The 20,981-nt window shown below is 45.1% G+C and overlaps 1 protein-coding gene across 1 annotated transcript in view; it reads right to left on the bottom strand.

The window, feature by feature from the left end:
* Positions 1–728: 728 nt before the first annotated feature.
* SLCO5A1 (solute carrier organic anion transporter family member 5A1) overlaps positions 729–20,981 on the bottom strand; it is a 102,738-nt gene continuing 82,485 nt past the window's right edge. The window contains exons 5-9 of the mRNA XM_008150355.3: positions 13,798–13,996; positions 8,495–8,654; positions 6,431–6,672; positions 3,676–3,740; positions 729–1,248 (exon numbers count right to left, since the gene is read on the bottom strand). Coding sequence (XP_008148577.1) covers positions 791–1,248; positions 3,676–3,740; positions 6,431–6,672; positions 8,495–8,654; positions 13,798–13,996 — 1,124 coding nt within the window. The 3' untranslated portion in view covers positions 729–790. The remainder of the gene's footprint in view (positions 1,249–3,675; positions 3,741–6,430; positions 6,673–8,494; positions 8,655–13,797; positions 13,997–20,981) is intronic.

Consider the following 20,981-nt stretch of genomic DNA (forward strand, 5'->3'; position numbering starts at 1 on the left):
GAATACTGGAGTTTATATTCAGATTATCAGATGATTTTGCAGCCTTCTTAACTACCTTATGATGGGGGCACACGGACTACAAGAGAATGTGTTTCATGAAACGAAGTAGCTTTTCCTTTTATCACCCAATGCATATGTTTCCTTTGAAGCATTTGAAAAAAACCCTACCTGATTTATAAGTCTGCTATGGTTTAAAATGCTATTAACAGTACTTTAAAGTTGAGCTTCCTCTTTTTAAAAACGTATCTGCTTTAGTCTCTGAAAGCAAAAGTAGCATGCTGCACTTACATTTTCCCGATCAAATTGCATAGTTGAGGCAAATTCATTTGTGCTTTGTAGCAGAACTCACAGTAGGTGTTCAGATCTAAAAAAAAAACCGTTGGTTTGTGAATGCAAGGCCATGGTCAAGCTCACCTTTCTGTGTGGAGCGGACGCTAATGAGATGCACCGCCTTTAACACTTGCGTGGTTTGGCTAACCATGTGCCTTGGCCTTATACCCTATGGGTGCACAAGCGTGAAGTTAACATAGCGGAAATGGTACCAAGTCTATGGAAGCTCCTCCTCCTCGGAGCGAAGGCGGGGAAGGGGTCTCAGTCTGGTTGAGGTATCCAGCCCTCAATCAACAGTGGCTGTGTATTACTGAGTCTTGTTCGTTGGAGGATTGTGTCTTTAGAGCTTAAAAAGGGAAGGAAAGAAAAGAAGGCACGGGTGTTTCTCAAGTCGCCAATATTCAACTCAACCAACAAAAAAAAACTAAAGTCTTCCATTTTCAAGCTGTCAGGAGGGAGGCTACACGGCCACGGGGCTCTCCTCCAGCCCCGGGTCCGGGGAGGAACTTATTGCTTCTGGGAAGGGCCCCGGGTAGGTCTGTGCTGTGCACTGGATGCCTTTTCGCAGACGAGTCTCTTGGTGGAATTCTCCCTGCGTGCTGAAGGCCGGGCAGGACCGAGTCCGGGCATACTTGTCCGCACCGTCGGGGTGGCCCACCAGCTCGCTCACGGTGCCCAGGGGGAACTCTCGCCACCTCTGCCTCTGCAGCGCGTCCTCCTTGTATTTGATGGAGTACCAGGCCAGAAAAATAAAAATAAAGCCAACAAACTTGAGGCCGGCAGCCAAGCCAAAATAGACGAAACGAAACGATGTCACATTGTACTCCCAGCAAGAGCCTTGCACTCCGCACTCCTGCTGCCAGAGCATGCAGGTGGTGTCAATAACCGCTCCAAAATAAATCGGAGTGGGAATGTATGCTAGAGGGGCGGAGGGGGAGAAAAGAGAAGAAGCATGTTTAGCACATCTGATAAAACAGACCTGTAAGTTAGCCAAGTGCTCTGTGTGCCCGGAATCCAAGAGAGGGGAGCGGTTTTCTCGCGTTACTTGATTTTGTTAAATGTATGTCACGCCTTGTAATATATTTACTATAAAAATGTTTACTACACTGTTGATACTTTATATCTTCCAGTTTGCAATGCAGTCAGAACGTGTTATTGATTTTTAGGGTCATAAAAACGTCTATTGCTAAAAATGCAATTTGGGAATCCTTTTAGACTTAAAAATCCGATTTTGTCATTAACTGCTCAGGAGGCTATACTGGAAGCCTTTATGATCCACTAAAATCCAGTACAGGGAGTTCTTGGGTTCTAGTATTGGATGAGGTAAACACTGTCTCCCATAAGTGAGAAATCATATTAAATGGCAACTCTATAAAGGCACTTGGGGCATAGAAAGAACGAAGGCATAAAATTCATCTCTGAAGCTCAGGAAACATCTGTGATGAGTAGTAATAACGTCATTCTGGGGCCATTCTTTAATCCCGTAAGAAAGAAAGTCTACCCAAGTGGACTGCCTTCATCACACGTCCCTCCCCTTGTGGGAATGTGTCCCCATCCCCGACTTGTTCACCTTCCGAAGCCCACCCCTCCTTTAAGTTCCTGACCCTCTCAGATGCCACTACATCCCACTGTATATGCCTCCATTTTTCAGCTACCACCGCTATTTAAACTGTTTGCACATCTGTTACCCATAAGCTCCCTGATGGTGGGGGCCGTGCCTTTTATTCTTTGCGTCCCGTGGATCCTCAATAAGCACTGACAGAAGGAAGCAATGGGAGGGTAGGAGCAAGCGGGGGGAGGAAAGAGAGGAGGGAGGAAGGGAGAGAGGACAGGTGGGCTAATAGCCCAGGGGGCTGTGGGTGATACATTTTTAAATACATTGTGTTCATTTAAAAAGGGGTATATTTGCTATAATTAAAATGTAACATTTTAAAATACTTAATATTTTCATTTTGCTTTGGAATGTGGGGAAATGGAAATTGGCTTGTTGGCCAAGCAGTACTTTTTTTTATAATCAATAGAACTTGTTAAGGTTGAATTAAATAATAAATGCCTGACATGTTCTCCCTCCTGCTGTTACACGGTCCATCTGTTAACCCCTACCTTGACCTCCACATCCAGGTCCAATCACCCCAACTTCAGGGCATCAGAGATAGGCCAGCAAAAAAGGAGGATCTATTTTCTTTTCCTACTCAACTACCCCTTTGCTAAACAAATTTCCTTCTTTGAAAATAAATTTTTAGTTTTCAAAGAGAAGCAGAAGGCATACTTCTTAACTATATCAAAGTATGGCAGAATTTCCTTTAATCAGCATGCTTTGAAAAAAATGGTACCTTCAACGTCTTATTGATACCAAAACACAAGCCTCTCATTGAATACAACCAGAAAGAGGCCTTGAAGGTTCACTGGAAAGTGCTCATTCTTGGGCCATCGACCACATCATGGGACAAATAGAAAATTCCAGATAGGATTAAAATTTCAAAGGGTCAAGATGATACCATCTTAAAATGTTTCACCTTTCAAAACTGAAATAACAAATTTGAATCAGAAAAAAAATTTTTGTGTTTCTGTGGACAATGATACTGATTACTGGGGGAAATAACAGCTGTGGAAAATCAGACTCCCACTTAAGGAAGAAAATATGCCTGGTGATGAGGAAGCCAATTAAAAATACATTGAAATTGATCAGGGGAGTGGACTACTTCACGCGCTATTTCCCGTGCATTGTCCCAAGACACCGCAGGGTGATGCAGTGTTTGGAAAAATCAGAGCAATATTCTTCATGCCCAAGTGAGCTCGGCGACTTCCCACATCAACACAGCACTAAGGCGCCCCAGGGCAGTCCCTGTATGTCCATTTGGGCATCTTTTCTTTTTTCTTCCTTTTCCTCAGAAAACTTAATAGGTACACTCTTTGCCCAATCCAATAAAATTACTGGGATGAAGAAATGGGAATTTTCCCAAACAAAAAGAGCACCGCTCTCCATCACTCTCATGCTAAAAAGCCACAAACGGACAAGAACACCAGGATCCTAAGCCCATCGTGACCGCTTGGTTCAATATTTCTTACAGTACAAAATTCTCTGGGGAATTTAGGCCAAGTTTATGTTCACCGTGAAAAAGGAGCTGACCTCAAGTTGCTTTGGTCTTGTTCCATCAAATGACAGAACTGGTCAGCTTTCAGTTCAAATCAGAAATTCAGGAACGTGTGCCCTTACCACTAACCTGTAAATTCCTCGCTACTACAACGGCCACAGATGACTTGGCCTGCCATTTTAAAGGCCAGGGAGAATTTGCCACCTTCAAAGAGGAACTAAGAGGCACACTTGGAAATTAAGGAACATACCGAGCGTTCGCAATAAAACGAATTGCATTCCCAGAGCAAAAGGTCTCTCCTCATCTTCTACGGACCTAAGGGGAAGGGAAAGAAAGAAACATTTCAAAAGCGTGGCCATGAGAAAATGACTGTCAAATCAAACCTGCTAAGTGCAGGGCCAGGGGCCAGAGAGATGCTGCGCCAAAGTGTTTAATGTTCTAGAATGATTAACCACTAGAGGCCCGGTGCACGATATTCGTGCATGGGGGGGGGGGTCCCCTCAGCCTAGCCTGCACCCTCTCCAAACTGGGACCCCTTGAGAGATGTCCGACTGCCCATTTAGAGATGTTGACGGGCAGTCGGACATCTCTCTCACAATCCAGGACTGCTGGCTCCCAATTGCTCGCCTGCCTGCCTTCCTGATTGCCCCTAACTGCTTCCGCCTGTCAGCCTGATCACCCCCTAACCACTCTCCTGCCAGCATGATTGATGCCTAACTGCTCCCCTGCCAGCCTGTTTGCCCCTAACTGCCCTCCCCTGCAGGCCTGGTCACCCCTAACTGCCCTCCCTTGCTGGCCATCTTGTGGCGGCCATCTTGTGTCCACATGGGGGAAGCCATCTTTGACCACATAGGGGCAGCCATCTTGTGTGTTAGAGTGATGGCCAATTTGCATATTACTTTTTTATTAGATAGGATAGCCAAGCAAGACTGCTGATGGCTGAACCAGTGAATAAAGGTGTCCCCAATGAAGACACCCAAGAAAGTCCAATGGACTCTAATCATTTCTATATTAGTGCTGATGGACGGGCCACAGGGTCAGGACTGAAAGTACAGAGGTGGTTCTAACTGAGCTTCCCAAATCAGTTCTGTTAAATACAGAAAGCATTTTATGCTAATTACTACACTTATTCTCTCTTTGCCTGCACTTTCCTGCATGGTGTGTACACTGAAAATTACTCCCGTAATTTCTCAGGGAAAAGTATAGAGAGAAAAGTTTTACAATATACAGTCAAAAACAGCCCGGCCAGTGTGTCTCAGTGTTGACCCATGAACCAAGAGGTCACCTGTTCGATTTCCCGGACAGGGCGCATGCCCCGTTTTTGGGCTCAATCCCCAGTAGGGGAGTGCAGGAGACAGCCAATCAATGATTCTCTCTCATCGTTGATGTTTCTATCTCTCTCTCCCTCTCCCTTCCTCTCTGAAATCAATAAAAAATATACCTAAATATATATGTGTGTATATATTTAACACACACACAGGGAACAAGTCAAAAATTAGAGAATTAATGAATCCTTTCCAACCACCTCATTTTTTTCTTCTTTTCCTATAACTTATGCTCCAAATAATTCCCACAGGGCAGGAAGATTTGAGTCTAGTGAACTTTGTAATTATCCAAGATTAAAGGGCTCCCTTTCTGAAGTTTTGGGTTCGATGCCAACTGGTGACTTGCCACGAACACTATAAATCGGGCAGTCATTGTCTGGCTGGCTGACCACCTCTTGCAGAATTAAAGGTCAAAGAATAACATTATTTCACATCTGTAGAATTACAGGTCAAAGAATAAGATTACGAATGATTTGTATTATTTATGACGAAGGACCTTCGCCTTTCTATCCCTTATAGGTGGGTCCTAGGTAGGGAGTGTAACAGCCCCAAGGCCCGGGGCACTCATCTTCCCCCGACTTCTTCACTTTCTCAGAGCACTTGCCCAACGCCGCACGCGTAGTTGCCACTCCACACGTGTGTGCTGATGGAGGCCCTGAGTGAATACACCCGCAGGCCTTCTGTGTGCTGTCATCCACCCGCCAAGGAAGGAATTGGCCGGGCAGCGTCTAACTCAGCATCTCATGCAGAATACGCAGGCAAGCAGCCCCAGGGCCCTGCCAAGAATGCCGTCTCTGCAGCAGGGTCCCAGCAGGTGCCCCGCATCGTGGGGTGGGGAACGGAGGAGCCAGGGAGGAGATGAAAGAAGAAGGAGGACTCTGCTCCCTTTCCTGACTCCTTCATGCACTGCAGCCCCTGAAGCTGCAGTGGGTGTGTCCTGGTTTCTGCCCGCTGCCCCCTCCTTCCTATGCCTACCACGGCCTCTCCTGCAAATACCAACCGCTGGCTGGAATGTGCTAGGGCCAACGTTCTGAATGGGACTTCCATGAAGGTAACTTCCATGTTCTCGTAGAAGCAAAGAAGCTTCTACACACGATGGCAAAGAAAGCAACAGCGTGAACTGAAAAAATTACGTTTTCCAGTCTGCCCTTTCCTTGCTCAACTCCAGGATTTTATACGATAGTAACAGGAATGGAGTCAGCAGTTGGAGCTGCAGGCCCAGCAGAGGCTGCCAGGGGTCCTGGAGCTGGTGACTGTCTGCAGGGCTGGGGACAATTTGTCTGCTGCAGGCAGGGGAGCAGCTTCGCCGAAATGCCTCCCTGCCTCCTCCGGGGCCAGGCTGCTTGCAGTGAACACGGTGACGGCTTCCAGCTCCCCAAGTAGAACCTTTACTGCAGAATCTTCAGAAACCCAAGGCACCCCGAGAAGTTACCCTGAACTACAGAAATAAAGCCCATCCGCCTAAAGAAGGTTCTAGAGAATGCAATGCCACAACCTTCCTCTCCCTTCCTGACATGGCAAAACTCACTTCTCCTAAGTCTGCCGGGCAAACGGCGGGTGCTTTTCCTGCACAATCTCATTTTGTTCCCCTCTGTGCGCCCGACCCCGGGCCTGGATCACGTACTCCAGCAACTCACTGGGAGCGTGTAACCCAGCCGAGAAGTCCAGTGCTGTTCTCACCTGAGCGTCACTATGATGGCTGATGGCTGGGCACACGCGGTGATGAAGGTGACTATGAAGAGAAAAACTAAGAATGGGAAGAGGGTGTTACAGGCCCGTTTGCACTTCCCCGACACGGCATAGCCATTCTCGTTGAGATAGGTTTTGACGATGACCACGCGGAGCTGGCTGCGCTGTCCCACGGTGGGCGGCGTGATCACTTGCCGGCTTTGGACACAGGCGCATTCCGTGTAATTCCTTATCTAAGGGACAGATAATCAAGTTCAGTTAGTTGTGCGCCAACCAAAAGCAAAATTCAGCATAGGAATGTTAAGACAAAGTTTAGTTCAAATGCTCTCCAATAACTCCAGTGAGAGAGGAAGCAAGAGAGAGAGAAACATGGATGTGAGAGCAATACATTGATTGGCTGCTTCCCATATGCACCCGGGCCAGGGATCCAACCAGCAACCTAGGTATGTGCCCTCACCAGGAATCCAACCTGCAACCTTTTGGTGCCCGGGACCAAACTGAGCCACCCAGCCAGGGCAACTCCAGTGTTTTTAAAAATGCAAAATGTTTGCTTGGAAATGTCTTCCTCATCGCTAACAATAGGGGTGCAAAGTGTGCATCCAACAACACGAAAATCCACTGGTCAAAACTGTTTAAACCTCAACTTTTCTAAGAAGCTTTCTACACTCAACTCTAGGGCATTCATATTTCATGCACCCATTTTTTTTGTCCTAATTAAATGCAGCTTCCATTGCTCTTTAACTCCTGGGCTCTTCAATACGAGACACCCTCAAAAACAGGAACCGAGCCTTGCTTGTTTTATTTGCTTGTTTGCTTTTAACTTTATTGTGGACACTGTGCTCACCAGAGAACAGATCTGAGAGGCCCAGCACTCAACCTAGCATAACCCCGAACTCTGAGTAGGACCTGAAGTAGGTATCTGTTATGTAAAAACAGGTCATGCATAAGGACTTCCATTCCAATAATTGTGCACATTGATAGCATTGGCTGTTTCGTTCAAGTCAAGGGACTTAAAAGGTGTTTCGATGAAACAGCCAATTAAGCTTCTTGCCTATTATGTTGCTTTTACTGAATGGAGCTTAGCCGACTTCACTGCCTCTCAGTCACTTAGAGAGGCCGTCAGAACAGGTGTGAAGATGGGACGCTCTGTGGCTGTTGGAGCTCGAGGACTGCTGGCCGCTTTGGAAGAATGAGGGCTGTGCACCAGGAGACTGGCTCACTCCCAGGGAAGGACTTAGCCACCAGAACAGACCTCCTTGTCTCTTTCAACTTGGGGACACGCAGAAGCTCACCAATCATATAATGGGAAGCCAGCAACAGGAATTCTCCATTTATTGCTCTAGTTTAAAACTCAGAAGTCAACTATGACATTCCAGAAACGTGCAGTCAATGGGATAAGCCCTTATCACCAGCCTCCTACAACCTGTTTTTATGCAAAGAATGAAACCAGGCTCGATAAGGAGCTGAGTAGAAAATGAAAACCTTTCCCCACAGTATTACAGCCTATTTATAATTCACAGGGAAGGGAATTCTCAAAATAGCCTATTCTTGAACTGACAGAAATATCTTTACTCTGAGAGTGGGGGGGGAAAAAAAGTCAGAACCAATAATCTATGAAAAATGCCACTGCTCATCTTCACTGACTCTCAGCAGGGGAGGTACATTCCTATTCTCTTCTGTCAGTCCCTGTGTGGTCATCTTGACCTTCAAATCCATCACAAGGGCCCTGTCAGAGGAACGCCCTGTGAGAGACCTGTGAGAGACCCAGCATTCAATCTCATCAAGTTGCACTGAGTTGGCACCAAATGCAAAGTAGAAGAGAGCTGATGTGGAAGCAAAGGGCTATCCCCAGACGTGCCAATCATCCCTGGGGAAAAAAATAATGCATTGCATAATTTTCTTTCCTCTGGGTTTGTGTCAGGGGTATTTTGTAGGTTATTTGAAGTTTTTTGAAAAGGGGAGACTGAAGTCATGTGTTTGCCTCTGACTTCTAACACATCCTTTTCACAGGATGTCGGATTAACCACAGTACAGGAAGTTGTGAAATAGACTCACCCCAGTGCTAAGATTACCGCTATTAACACAGCCAGCCAGGCAGGGGTTAAAGTACGTAATTCCATCTGATCCACAGACTGGCTCGTACTCATGTGTCTTACAACCACAGTTAACATTGCAGCTTCCAGTCAGGTTCCTGTGAGGCATGGTGAGAGAGGGTCTAAGAGAGAAAAGAAGCAGATTGTGAACAACATTTACTAAAATAAAACTGACAGGAAAGTGCTTGAGATTCAGTCATTTGTCCATTTTAGAGAAAACAGTCCCATTAAATCAAAGCTACGGTACTGTTGATCATTATTTTTATAACTTTAAAACAAAACATAAAGGAAAACGTTTCCATTTTCTGGTACCACAGATTCAATACTTTTGTATCAAATTATCCATCCTGCCTCAATTCTACCCTCCACCTTGGTGCTATGCACCTGTTCGCAACATCTGGGCTCAGCAGTTCTAACTGTAGACGCTTCATTCTATGCCAACAAATCTGGGCCTCAATTCCTTTAACTGTAAAATGGAGGAATCACTTTTGGGGGCCAAATCAATAACATCATTATGAGGGCATAAACATGGAATCCATCAATCACTGCTGTCAACACAGGTTCCTTTTGCCAAAAACTTTCATTGTTCTAGAATAAATTATCAAAGAAAGCCATGGGACTCTAGGAAATCAAAAGGAAGTGATTATTCAAAGGTGAGGAATCACATCACCAGTTTGATTCAAATGATCTGAGAAGAAGGATGAAACAGTCCCTTCCTCAGGAATGCCCAGATGTAGGCTCAGTCAAATGTAGGTTTTGTTTTCTCAGGAGATCATGATGTTTGCGTCAAATAAATAATACAACACATAAAGCTCTAATAAAATCAATTCAGGCCAAAACCGGTTTGGCTCAGTGGATAGAGCATCGGCCTGCGGACTGAAGGGTCCCGGGTTCGATTCTGGTCAAGGGCATGTACCTTGGTTGCGGGCACATCCCCAGTGGGGGGTGTGCAGGAGGCGGCTAATCGATGTTTCTCACCCATCGATGTTTCTCACTCTTTATCCCTCTCCCTTCCTCTATGTAAAAAATCAATAAATTTTTTTTTAAATCAATTCAGGCAACAAATGCAAAAGGGAGAATAAGGCAAGTAAGGGTACAGGGCCGTGGAGAGAAGTGTAAGGAAATGGCTATGGGAGAGCAGAAGCCGCAGGTCCCATGGGAGACCCAGACGAATGAAAGGGTCTGTAGTGCTCACACCCAGTGGCCTCTCTCCTTTGCTTTTGTGGCCACCATTTATAGGTGTCACCGATGACATAGTCTCTCCAAAGCCACATGCAGATCCTTCATTCATCTGTCCCTCTACTCATCAGCCATCCACTCAACAAACATTTTGGAATGTCTGCTCTGTGCTCTAGTTATTATCCTTAATGACGATGCTGAGTAAGCACTCAGCCAGTAGCATAGCCCAACCCAACCGCATGTATGAATCTCTCAGCATGAAGATTTGTTTGTTCCAAGGCTTTTCTCCTGTGGCCTCTTTCATACTTTGATAACCGAGCCTTGAAATTTTAATGGAACAAATTCATAGCAATGTGTAAGCCTTATCAAGAAAGCCTTCGACACAATTCACCATAGCTAAGATTTGGAAACAGCCTAAGTGCCCATCAGCAGATGAGTGGATTAAAGAACGGTGGTACATCTACACAATGGAATACTACACTGTGGTAAAAAAAAAAAAAAAAGAAGGCGTTCTTACCATTTGCAACAGCATGGATGGAACTGGCGAGCATTATGCTAAGTGAAATAAGCCAGTCAGAGAAACATAAATATCACATGATCTCACTCATTTGTGGAATATAATGAACAACATAAACTGATGAACAAAAACAGATCCAGAGACAGAGAAGCATCGATCAGACCATCAAACCTCAGAGGGAAGGTAGGGGAGGGTGGGGGTAAGGGGGAGAGATCAACCAAAGGACTTGTATGCATGCATATAAGCCTAACCAATGGACACGGACACCAGGGGGGTGAGGGCATGAGTGGAGGCGTGGGGGGGGGGCAATGGGGGATAAGGACACATATGTAATACCTTAATCAATAAAGAAAAAAAAAAGAAAGCCTTCAAAAAGGCAAAAGTCAAATAAACCCTGTTCTTCATTAATGTCCCTTCACTGAAGAAATTTTACCACACAACTTTAATAATTATGTTCACAAACTCTTAGGATCATACAATTTTAAAATTTATATTTAAAATGTAATTTTTAGAGCAGTAGTTCTCCACAGGGAGAAATTTGCCCCACCCCCACCCACCCAGGGGGGACATTTTTGTTTGTCACAACTGAGGGGATGCTATTGGCATCTAGTGGGTAGAGGCCGGGATGCTACTAAATATTCCACAATATATAGAGCAGCCCCTCCCCCACAATGAAGAATCAACTGGCTCAAAGCTCAATAGTGCAAAGGCTGGGAAACCCTGTTCTAGACCTACCACCACATGCTACAGGTGATAAAACAGAGGTCCAGAGAGGCCAAGGGATGCCCTAGTAAGCCAAGTAGTCCTATGTCAACTGGTATCACGTGAAAAGTATTCTGTGTGCATTACTATTGTCTTCACTGGTTCCTCAATAACTTAATCGCAAGCATGGCCAAATAAAACAGCTTTTATATGCCAGCACACTTAGTCACTAAAAATGACAGGCTTCAAAGCCAGACAGTGTGGTTATTATTATTGCTATTTAGAGGTTACAAGGAATTTCTTCTTAGCAGCGTGCACTGTATTCATTTAGGACAGCCACAGACTCTTACACCTCTCCTTTATGGGCAGGTCCACTCAGGAGAAAAGAATCTAAAGATACGATCAACAGATGCTCAAAACACACTGGCGACAGGAAGGCACAGTCCTGTGTCACCCTTGTGTGCGCTTGCTTTTCTCAGGGGATCATGGTGTCTGATACCAATAAGTGATACAACATGAAAAGCCTTAAGAAAATAAAAAAGGAAGACACATTTAAATAGCAATAAAAAGAAGTGGGCATTCCTGAGAAAGTCATGAGAGGAAAAGGCCATAGTGGCACTGTGCTGATTTAAAAAAAAAATCACTTTTAATAATTACAATTCCTTGTTTGATCATCACTCACTCTCCAGAAAACGGACTGCATTATAATTATGGCGCAAGTGGTTAACCCTGAGTGACATGAAGCAGCCTCTCCTTAGCCTGAAGAGAACCGATCGCGGGGTCATAAAAGGCACCAGGGCTGCGGCATGCTGCACTTACCCCTGTGCCAAGGGACCTTCCCAATAAGTGAACGCGCTTCTGACAAGTCAGCCTTCCAAACGAAAGGCTCATTCATGTTCACTCAGAGTCAATGTGAGTATTAATTCCAAGCGAGGAACCAGGCCTCACTAATAAATGCCTTATAACTAACTGCATGGTTCAAGCTGCCAGCTTGAGAGTCACATGTGCTGTCTTACTATAAAATTCCTGGCATTAAAGAGCTAGAGAGAGGGCACAGGTCTCTGAAATTAGTCAGTAGAACCTTTTTAAAGAATGGGAAACTATGACAGGTGTAATGACATGCCCCATAATCGCTGAGGTTCAAGAAAGACAGCCATGGGGAGATAACCAAACAGGAAGCAAGACCAAGCTTGCTACCCAACCTTATTAAATCAATCACTCAAGGACCAATGTTTATTTAAAGTCATATACAACAATGAAACAGGTTGTGGTTTCATGTAAGTAAAAACCTTTGCCATAAGGCCATTACAGCTGGGTGTGTACAGCTCTCAAATCACACTCTCACAAACCCACACTGTGTCACTTAATACCACGCCAAGACCTAAAGAACACTGCTAATCAAGTTTTTCTCGGTTGATTACAATTAAAGGAGAAGGGTACCAGAACTCATGGATTTAGATAATTCAGATGTTTGTTTACATCAAGTCCTTACTAGTTTCAGCATCATTATGGGTAAGATCCCTGAGCAGAGATCGAAGCTAGACAGTCATCCTTCAAAGAATAGGAGTGGCTTTGCATCATCTAGAACGGATGGGAGTAGAGACAAAACTAGCTTTCCTAGTGCACACTCAGTGCTAGACACTGTGCTGGGACATACCAGAACCTTTCCTTCATATAATCCTCAAAATCAAAGCTGCAAACATTTGTTGAAAATATTTGAATGCTGCAAACTAGAAACGGAGGGTGGGGGGAAGAGAAATAGACTTTTTTATTTTCTACCCTCTGAGGTACAGTATTTTAATTTTCAACCATATGTGTTTTACTTTAATCATGCTTATAACCAGGTATGATTCATATTATCACCAATTTTATACATGAGGAAACCAACACTCAACAATATTAGGTAAATTCTTACGAGGTCATGCAGTTAAAAAATGATGGCACCAGTACTTGCCTTTGAAAAGAATACAATTTTTGACAAAGAAGCTTGAAGGGAGAGGAGAGAGAAATTCAAGGAGTTTATTCTTAGCATTTCTGTTTACTCAAAAATGCAGAACCCTAGGTTGTCCCATCCGAAAAACAAGATTAGGGTAAGATAAAAACAATTGAAGGAAAAACATTTAATGGAAAACCATCATGGGGCATAGGAAAGGAAGCTGACTAGAGCCAAGGAAATGGACTGCTCAGCAAAGATGAGGGCCTGCTAAGATCGGGACTCATACATTTGTAATGGAGCCAATCAGCACAATTATATAATTTTTGCAGTCGTGCTGGGAGTCCGGATTCGGTTGATTCAGGATTGGCAGGAGAGATGTGGTGTTAAGCAAGGGCTTTAAAAAGGCTTGAGGCGACTTGCAGCGTAAAAGCAAGTAAGACATTGAGTCAGTCTGCTTTCCATTCCTTCTGCGGATGCAATAAAAGTAAGATGAAAAGGAATCAACTAGCAAAGAGAAATGGAAAGAGTGACAGCAAACTTCATGGAAAGAGCGCATGGACAGGTGTGAAGTAAGCAGATGCCTCCTTGGAGAGGAGCCAGCCTGCCCCATGGAACCTCCACAAGGCTCCAAGCTCAAAGTCAGCCGATGGGACAGGGAGGACATGGGGCAAAGGGAGCGTGTAGTTGAAAACAATGGGGCTCGTTGGAGATTCCATTTTCCTCTATTCACCCACCTCCATCCCTAACTGAGAACCCCGAAATTCACCAGAAAGCCCTTCTCTAAAGAAATTGAAAGAAATTTTTAAACTAAGCTTCTATTCTCGGTGTGAACAACTCAGAATGAAATTTTTTCAGTCTTGTATCAGAGGGAGGCAGGAAACATAACCATCACAATCATGATGACATGAAACGGCTCTTCCAAGATACTTACCCTGTTGTGTAAGGGATGTTTATGCCTCCTAGGTTAATACTTTCACATCCCACGATGAACAGGGTTGAAAAGCACAGTAAAGACACTCCACTGCAGATCATTGCTAGTTTTGCAGATTCTCTTGCACCAAGTTTCAACTTCTTTATAATGTAGCCTCCCAGGACAATGCCCACCCCAGCGCTAGGCACAATAATAACACCTGGAGAGAAGGGAAGGACAAGATTAACTTGAAGTAATTAATGCTATTGTTTTCCTTTTGTCTCTTTATGTTTTTATCACCATTTACCCCCCCTAGACCCTTCTCCAACTCCACCCCCCCCCACCCTTACAATCTATTTGTTTTCTAAACACTGTTTCTATTTACTTATTAGTACTAAGGTAAAGAATAAAAATACTATAATCAAAATTGGCAGTTATAATAACAGTCAACGGGGATACAGCATAGAGAATATAGTCAATAATATTATAATAACTATAACAGGTGGATGGGTACTAGATTTTCGGGGTGATCACTTCGTAAGTTATATAAAGGTCTAATCACTATGTTGTACACCTGAAAAGAATATAATATTGCATATCAACTGTCATTATTTTAAAAGAAAAGTTACTTTAAAAATACTGTAATTAATAAATCTTCAAAGTGTATGATTTTATAGTATAATTTATTTCCAACACATGCAAACCAACAAAAGATTCCTTTTCAGAATATAAAAAAACTTTTATAAAGCAATAATATAAAGACATGCAATCCATTAGAAAAGTAAGAAAATTTCTTCACTAAAGAGGAAATCCGGGTTCCTGATAAACACACGCAGGGGCTCAGCCTCATTAGTAAGAGGGAAATACAAGTTTAAATCACCTGAGGTACTGCTCCCTGCCAATCACGCCGGTAACAATTTCAAAGTCTGACTCCCACAAGCTGCCAAAGACACGGAGCAATGGGCACTCTCTGGTGGGATGCAAACAGTGACACCGACTTTGAAAAACAGCCTGGCCTTTATCTGGTCGAGTTGAGGATATGCACACCCTCTGACAAGCAATTCCATTCCTAGATCTATACCCTGAACAAACTGACACACACGGGGACCGAGAGAAGTGTACCAGAGATCTGAAGAAACATAATAGCCAAAAACTGGAAATAAACCAAATGTCCATTAACAGATACACAACATGTAGTAAATGCATACAATGGAATGCCACCCCACAGCAGTAAAAGTCGGAAACCTAACTGCACATAACCATGTGGGTGAATGGCACAAACACAATGTTGAATGAAAGCAGCAAAAACACAACAGAATGTATGTGTGATTGCAAATTGGTATAAAGTGCAGGAACAGGTGCAATGAAATGATACTGTTTAGAAATGCATATACTGGTAGTACAACTATGAAAAAAACCCAGGAAGTAATTATCATAAAAGCCAAGATAGTGGGGGGAAGGGCGGGACCCGGAGAGGACACAGGGGGCTCCTGGGACACTGAAAATCCTCCATTCCCTGACCTGGGTTAACAGGTACACCTGATCACTTCATAATTATTCATTATCTCTAAACTTTGTTTAATGCACTTCTCAATGCGTTCTATTTCGCAGTAAAAATATTTTTAAGTGGTCACAGAGCCTGCACCAAGAACCTTACAATCTAAAAGAGGACCAAACAAAAAAATTCAGGACACGTTAAAGGAATTCTGTAGAGGGCAGGGAGAACACAGGAAAGGAAGCGTCCGAGTTTCCCCAGGGAGAAATCAGGGAGGGCTCCACAGAAGTGGCAGTATTTGAGCCGACATGTGACTGATGAGATAGAATCTTTGAAATTTGAAAGATGAGACAGAATCCGTCCAATACACCAGCGCAGAGAGACCATCCTACGCAAATGAACATGTGCAGAGGCCTGAGATAGAATTGAGGATTGAGCGCAGTCCACACCAGCTGGGAGTGTAGCATCAATGCAAGCTGCCGGGAAGTGGTGGGACACGGGGAGCAGAGGGAAGGCAGAGCGAGACCAGGAGAGGTCATGAACTCCCGGGAGGTCAGGCTGCATCTCTGGGCAATGAGACCCCCCGAAGAATTCTGCGCTGGGGTCTGGCAGGAGGGAGGTGTGTGTTACAAAGATAATGTCTGGCCCTGAGATGGAAGACAGCTTAGATGGAGTCAGAACTAGAGACAGAGGAGTGGCCAGGAGGGTGCCTGGAGAGCCACAGTCAGGCTCGACCCAGATGGCACGGTAAACTAGTGAAGGAGGACAGGGACAGAGAAAGCACTGCACAGCCTGTGCGACACGCGGCTAGAAATGCCTCCCACCGCGGCACATGGGTCTCAGCACAGAGACCTGGGCTGGGGCATTTATGATGCCTGGGGGAATTCATGGCGCAGGCAGGATGTCCCCACAAGACTAAACAAAAACGGAAGGGCCAAAGCCAGAGTCCCGGAGAGCACCAGTATTAACGGGGACCATGAACAGATGAGCCCACAGAGGACACTGAAAATGCGCAGCCATGGTGGGGGAGAGGAAATCTAGGAAAAGATAAATGTCCTAAGCGGGGAAGCTTTGGCTTTGGATTCAGAAAGACTGGAATTCAAATCCTCACTCCACCTTTCGTAGCCCTGTGCTCACACATAAGCATACGCTTCCTCACCAGACTTCTTCACTTGATCCTGGAGATCTGCTTTTCACATGAGAATGAAGACTGCTGGCACTCTGAGTAGCCACAGGGCACTGTACCTCGTACACAATACACACTGCGGTCCTTACCCTCACAGCTGGGCCACAGAAACCACGGAAAGAGAGTTTCAAGGAGAAAATGGAGAGTGCCAAAGGCCTGGGAGTAGTCCGGGAGGACAGAGACGGAACTGAGACAACTACGCCACTGGAGATCTTGACAAGAACAACGTTCGGGGCATCGTGAAGGCGGAAGCCAGACGGCAAGGGGTTGAGTAGTCAGCCATGAGGATCTGGAGGCTGGCGTCGGCACTGCCTCCCAGAACTCTGGCCGAAAGAGAAAGAGAGAGCTATGGGTCCACAGGTAGAGTGGGGCCTGTCAGAGTCTTTCTGATGCTAAGACCTGGAGAGGGCTAAAGCACATCTAACAGAGCGTACTGACAAAAGCAGAGCACAGAGGAGTGGGAAGGAGCTTGCAGAGCAAAAAGGTGACTTCGTAACAATGCAAGATCACACACACACACACCCTTTTTTTTTTTTTAATAAAGAACTTGAATGTTTTGTTATTAAACTTTCTTGTTTTCCTGCAAGGCCCCTACTTCACTGTATAAAAACAGCACCAGCAAACTCAGTATATTGCTAAATTAAGATAGTATTGTTCATCATCTAGCGACTAACTGTAACAACTAACAACACTTTTCTCCGCGGACAGTTAGTTCCAGGGGAAAGATCATGAAGTATTTTGACCCAAATCCAGAGACTGATGTAAGCAAGTTACAATATTATATAAGGCTTAAGCTATGTAATATCTTAATATGTTAAGATAACATGTTATCCTTGAAATACATAATTTTTATAACTACATTGTGCCATGGATGACTTCAGGAATTGTGAATTTTAGAACTGTAGTAGTCTTGCCTAAAAATCATAGGGTATTGTGGGGACGATGCATATTGTGTTTATTTGCAATCATTAAAAAGCTAAGGGGTATTTTCTTCCAACGGCATATAGTTTCTTTTCCCACCGGTATTAGTAAAAGTTGCTATTTTAAATCTTCTATCCAGCACTAATTTAAGACAACTATGCCAGATCAAGTTGTTTCATACTACTCTATTCAGGGGCTTCCATTTTCACTCCTCGGTAGAGTTTATGTTTTTCTCATATGCTTCTTCTCTCATTGGCTCCTCTACTCTGAAGGGTTACTCCGTGTCATCTTGATCAGCCAACCATCCTCATCACACCATCTGTTGACAAGTCCTGGATTTTCTGCAAGAGCTGCGTTAACTTCAGTCACTTCTCCTGACAGAGGAGAATAAACGGAGTTCACCAGCAGCTTTCACACTTTCCAAAGCACCAAACTCGTCTGGTTTGTTCAGTTTAGTCCCAATTTCAGGCAGACTACAATAAACACCTCCCGAGGCTTCCTGTGCAAAATTGCTGACTCCCACAGTTCCAATACCACTTTCTGTTGCTGTTCATTCATATTTCTCTGTGAACTGAGGACTTTGGGGCCGGCGCGCAGCATCTGTGGGGCGCTGGCCTCAGGCTCCAGGGCGGAGCAGGCTGCAGACCCCGTGGGCTACACGCTCCCCAATGCTGGGAGCGCCCTGTTCGTAGGAGTGTGGGGTCCGCCACAACCCCTCCACCATGCCCCAAGATCCTTGAGAAGTGAGGAGAATGTGGGATTCCAGGTACAGGTGATCAGATTAGCCCTGGATGGAGCGAGATCCCTGCCTCTGTGCTGCAAATAAGATGGGGGAGGGGCAAGGGGGAGGAAGGGTGGGGGAGAAGTCTCTGGGTGGGCAGTAGTTTTGCTGTTTCATTATTTTCCCATTATTTTGGAGACATGGTGCAATATATGTTGCGGCCAACCATTTGAAAAACAGAAAAGGATGAAGGAACAAAAATCCACTGCTTACGTATTTCCTTCCAGATTTTTTTTCCTATGCCTTTTTCCTTTAAGAATTGATAGCATGCTGTCGATTTGGTTTCTTATTGGCTTTGGTTTTTCAGTGTGTGTGTGTGTGTGTGTGTGTGTGTGTGTGTGTGTGTGTGTGTTTCTGTACAATTAAAAATAAAAGTAACTCCTTGAGATAACCGTCGCAGGAGTGAAGAGAGCATGAAGTAGGAAAGCGCTGTAGGCTGGGCACGTGGGGAGCATTGCGCATCCCGATGACACCCGACTCCAGAAGCCTGCGGCTGCGCCAGTGCGCGTGCGCGTGGGCAGGCTTGCTTCTGCGCGTCCAACCAGCCACCAAAAGCAGACACCGGGGTGTTAGCTGCATCGAACATCTGAGCTCTGCCTGGCAACCAGTGTCCATCTTGTAATCCTCACCGCAGTCCCGATGTTCTAGGATCAGTCACGGCTTTGCACAGATGAGGACACTGAAAGCTCGGAGAGTTGACTTGACCAATAGTGCACACAAGGGAGGGGGGCTCTGAACAAAAACTGGGGTCTCGGGTTCCCAGCTCTGTCCACTTCACCGCAGCAGCCTCCGTGACGCAGCGGGTCCGGGAAACCCCCGGGGAAACTGACCAGAGTTCTGCCTGGGCTTAGAGGAGCTGGTTGCTAAAGTCTCCTCCTCATCAAGGAAAGGTGCACGTGCTGTCAACATGACTAAGCGGGCAAAGCTTTACATTTAGAATGAAAATGGTGCACTGATACATTCCTATGTCAATGGACCAGTTTATGAGTGATGGGCACTGTGCCAGACCCCCAGGACAACAACAAAGCACACCTCCACGCCCAGAGCTGAGTCAGAGCCTACAAGCAGTATCATTAATTCGACCATGCATCCTAATTAGTACTCAGCTCTTAAAAATAGGACATGTGTCATCAGTAAATATGAGGTTACATCAAACAGACTAAACACCCATTAAAGTCTCCTGATGCCTCCTGTCATCTAAGTCTCACCACACCGTCAAAACAGAAGGGCTCTGACGGCTCACTCACGCTAATCCCTTCATGGCTCAGATCTCCTGCCTGAGTGAGAGACTCAGATGCTCTCTGTTAGACTTCAGGGCCTACAGGATGACTGGGGAAGATCTGGGGCTGGGGAGCAAGGGGGTGGGGTAAGATAGTAGAGCCTTCTCAGGGCCCCTGCCTCGGGGGAAGCAGCTCTGGTAGTGTGGGGCTGGCTTATGGAGATCGTGGAGGGGCTGGGAGTCACTTCCCCCACCTACCACCCCACTATCTATCTAGACCCACCCCAAGTCCCCCACCCCCTCGTGACGAGAGGGAAATAATGATGTACGATGGGCTCTCCAGGCAGAAGCTGTCTCACTCAAATTCACCCCACTAACCGGCGCTCTCCTTCCCTTCCCTCTGCTCCCAGGCCCCAGCCAGCCAACCCACCCTCTACTGCCTTCACTCCTCTGAGCTTCTGCGTCTGATCCACCTCCCTTCCAGGTTCTGCAGTCCTTGACTTTCTGCTCCTCATGCCCTCTATGGCCTACACATGACAGAGGCAGCTAGAGTATGAGGGAGAGAGGATGGGAACCAGGCTTAGAAAAATGGGAACGCCTGGACTAAGCCTGGGACCCACCAAAATACAGGTGGTCGAGGAAAGAAGCTAATGCAACTCCACGATTTGTCTAAGAGACAAATCCAGCTCAGAGCATGGGTGGTGTAGACAGATTCCCTGAGTTTGAAACTCAGCTCTGCCACCTCCAAGCTGCATGTTCCTGAACATCCTCGGCCTTGGATTTTCTCATCTGTAAAATATGAGTAAGAATAGTGTCTTCCTCATGGGGCTATTAGGATTAAACAAGGCAAGACATATAAAGCACTCAAAACAGTGTCTGACCCATAGGACACACTCAGTAAATGTCAGCAATCATCATAACAAGCATGAACATCAGTAGTCTCTGCCTAATATTGAGTTTAACATTTGCACAAAGAACTACACTGAGTGGCCAAATTATGATCTCTGAATGCATAATAATCTGGCCACTCAGTATATATATATATATATAGAGGCCCGGTGCATGAATTCGTGCATGTGGCCAGGGGGAGGGGACATGGGCGGTTGGCCGGCCTGCCTGCTGGTTGAACTCCTGGTCGAGGGGACAATTTGAATATTAGCCTTTTATTATATAGGATATATGCTGAGTGGCCAGATTATTATGTGTTCAGAGATCATAATAATCTGGCCACTCAGTGTATAGCGTAATTATAATTAGGCAAATTTCTATACACTATTTAATCTATAGAATTGAATGAAGCTATAACTAATGGTCTAACATAGACCTCTATGTTCTTTAATATGCAAACTTCTGTTTGATATTTAGCTACTATGAGTCTTAAACACATAAACCTCTGTTAGCTATTTAGCTACTGTGTGTACGTATCTGAATCTAAAGAACTCTTTGCTGCATTAATTCCTAAAAAGTCTGCTTTCCAGTTGGAATATTTTCTCTTCTTATTTATCAAAGCAAATTGACCTGTCAATTGTCCTACTTCCGTTCTTTCTCTTATGTCATGCATTATTATAACACTCAGTGAACTTTTTACTCCAGAGTCACACTA

The sequence above is a fragment of the Eptesicus fuscus genome, chromosome 19, assembly GCF_027574615.1.
Source record: "Eptesicus fuscus isolate TK198812 chromosome 19, DD_ASM_mEF_20220401, whole genome shotgun sequence".
Lineage (NCBI taxonomy): Eukaryota > Metazoa > Chordata > Mammalia > Chiroptera > Vespertilionidae > Eptesicus > Eptesicus fuscus.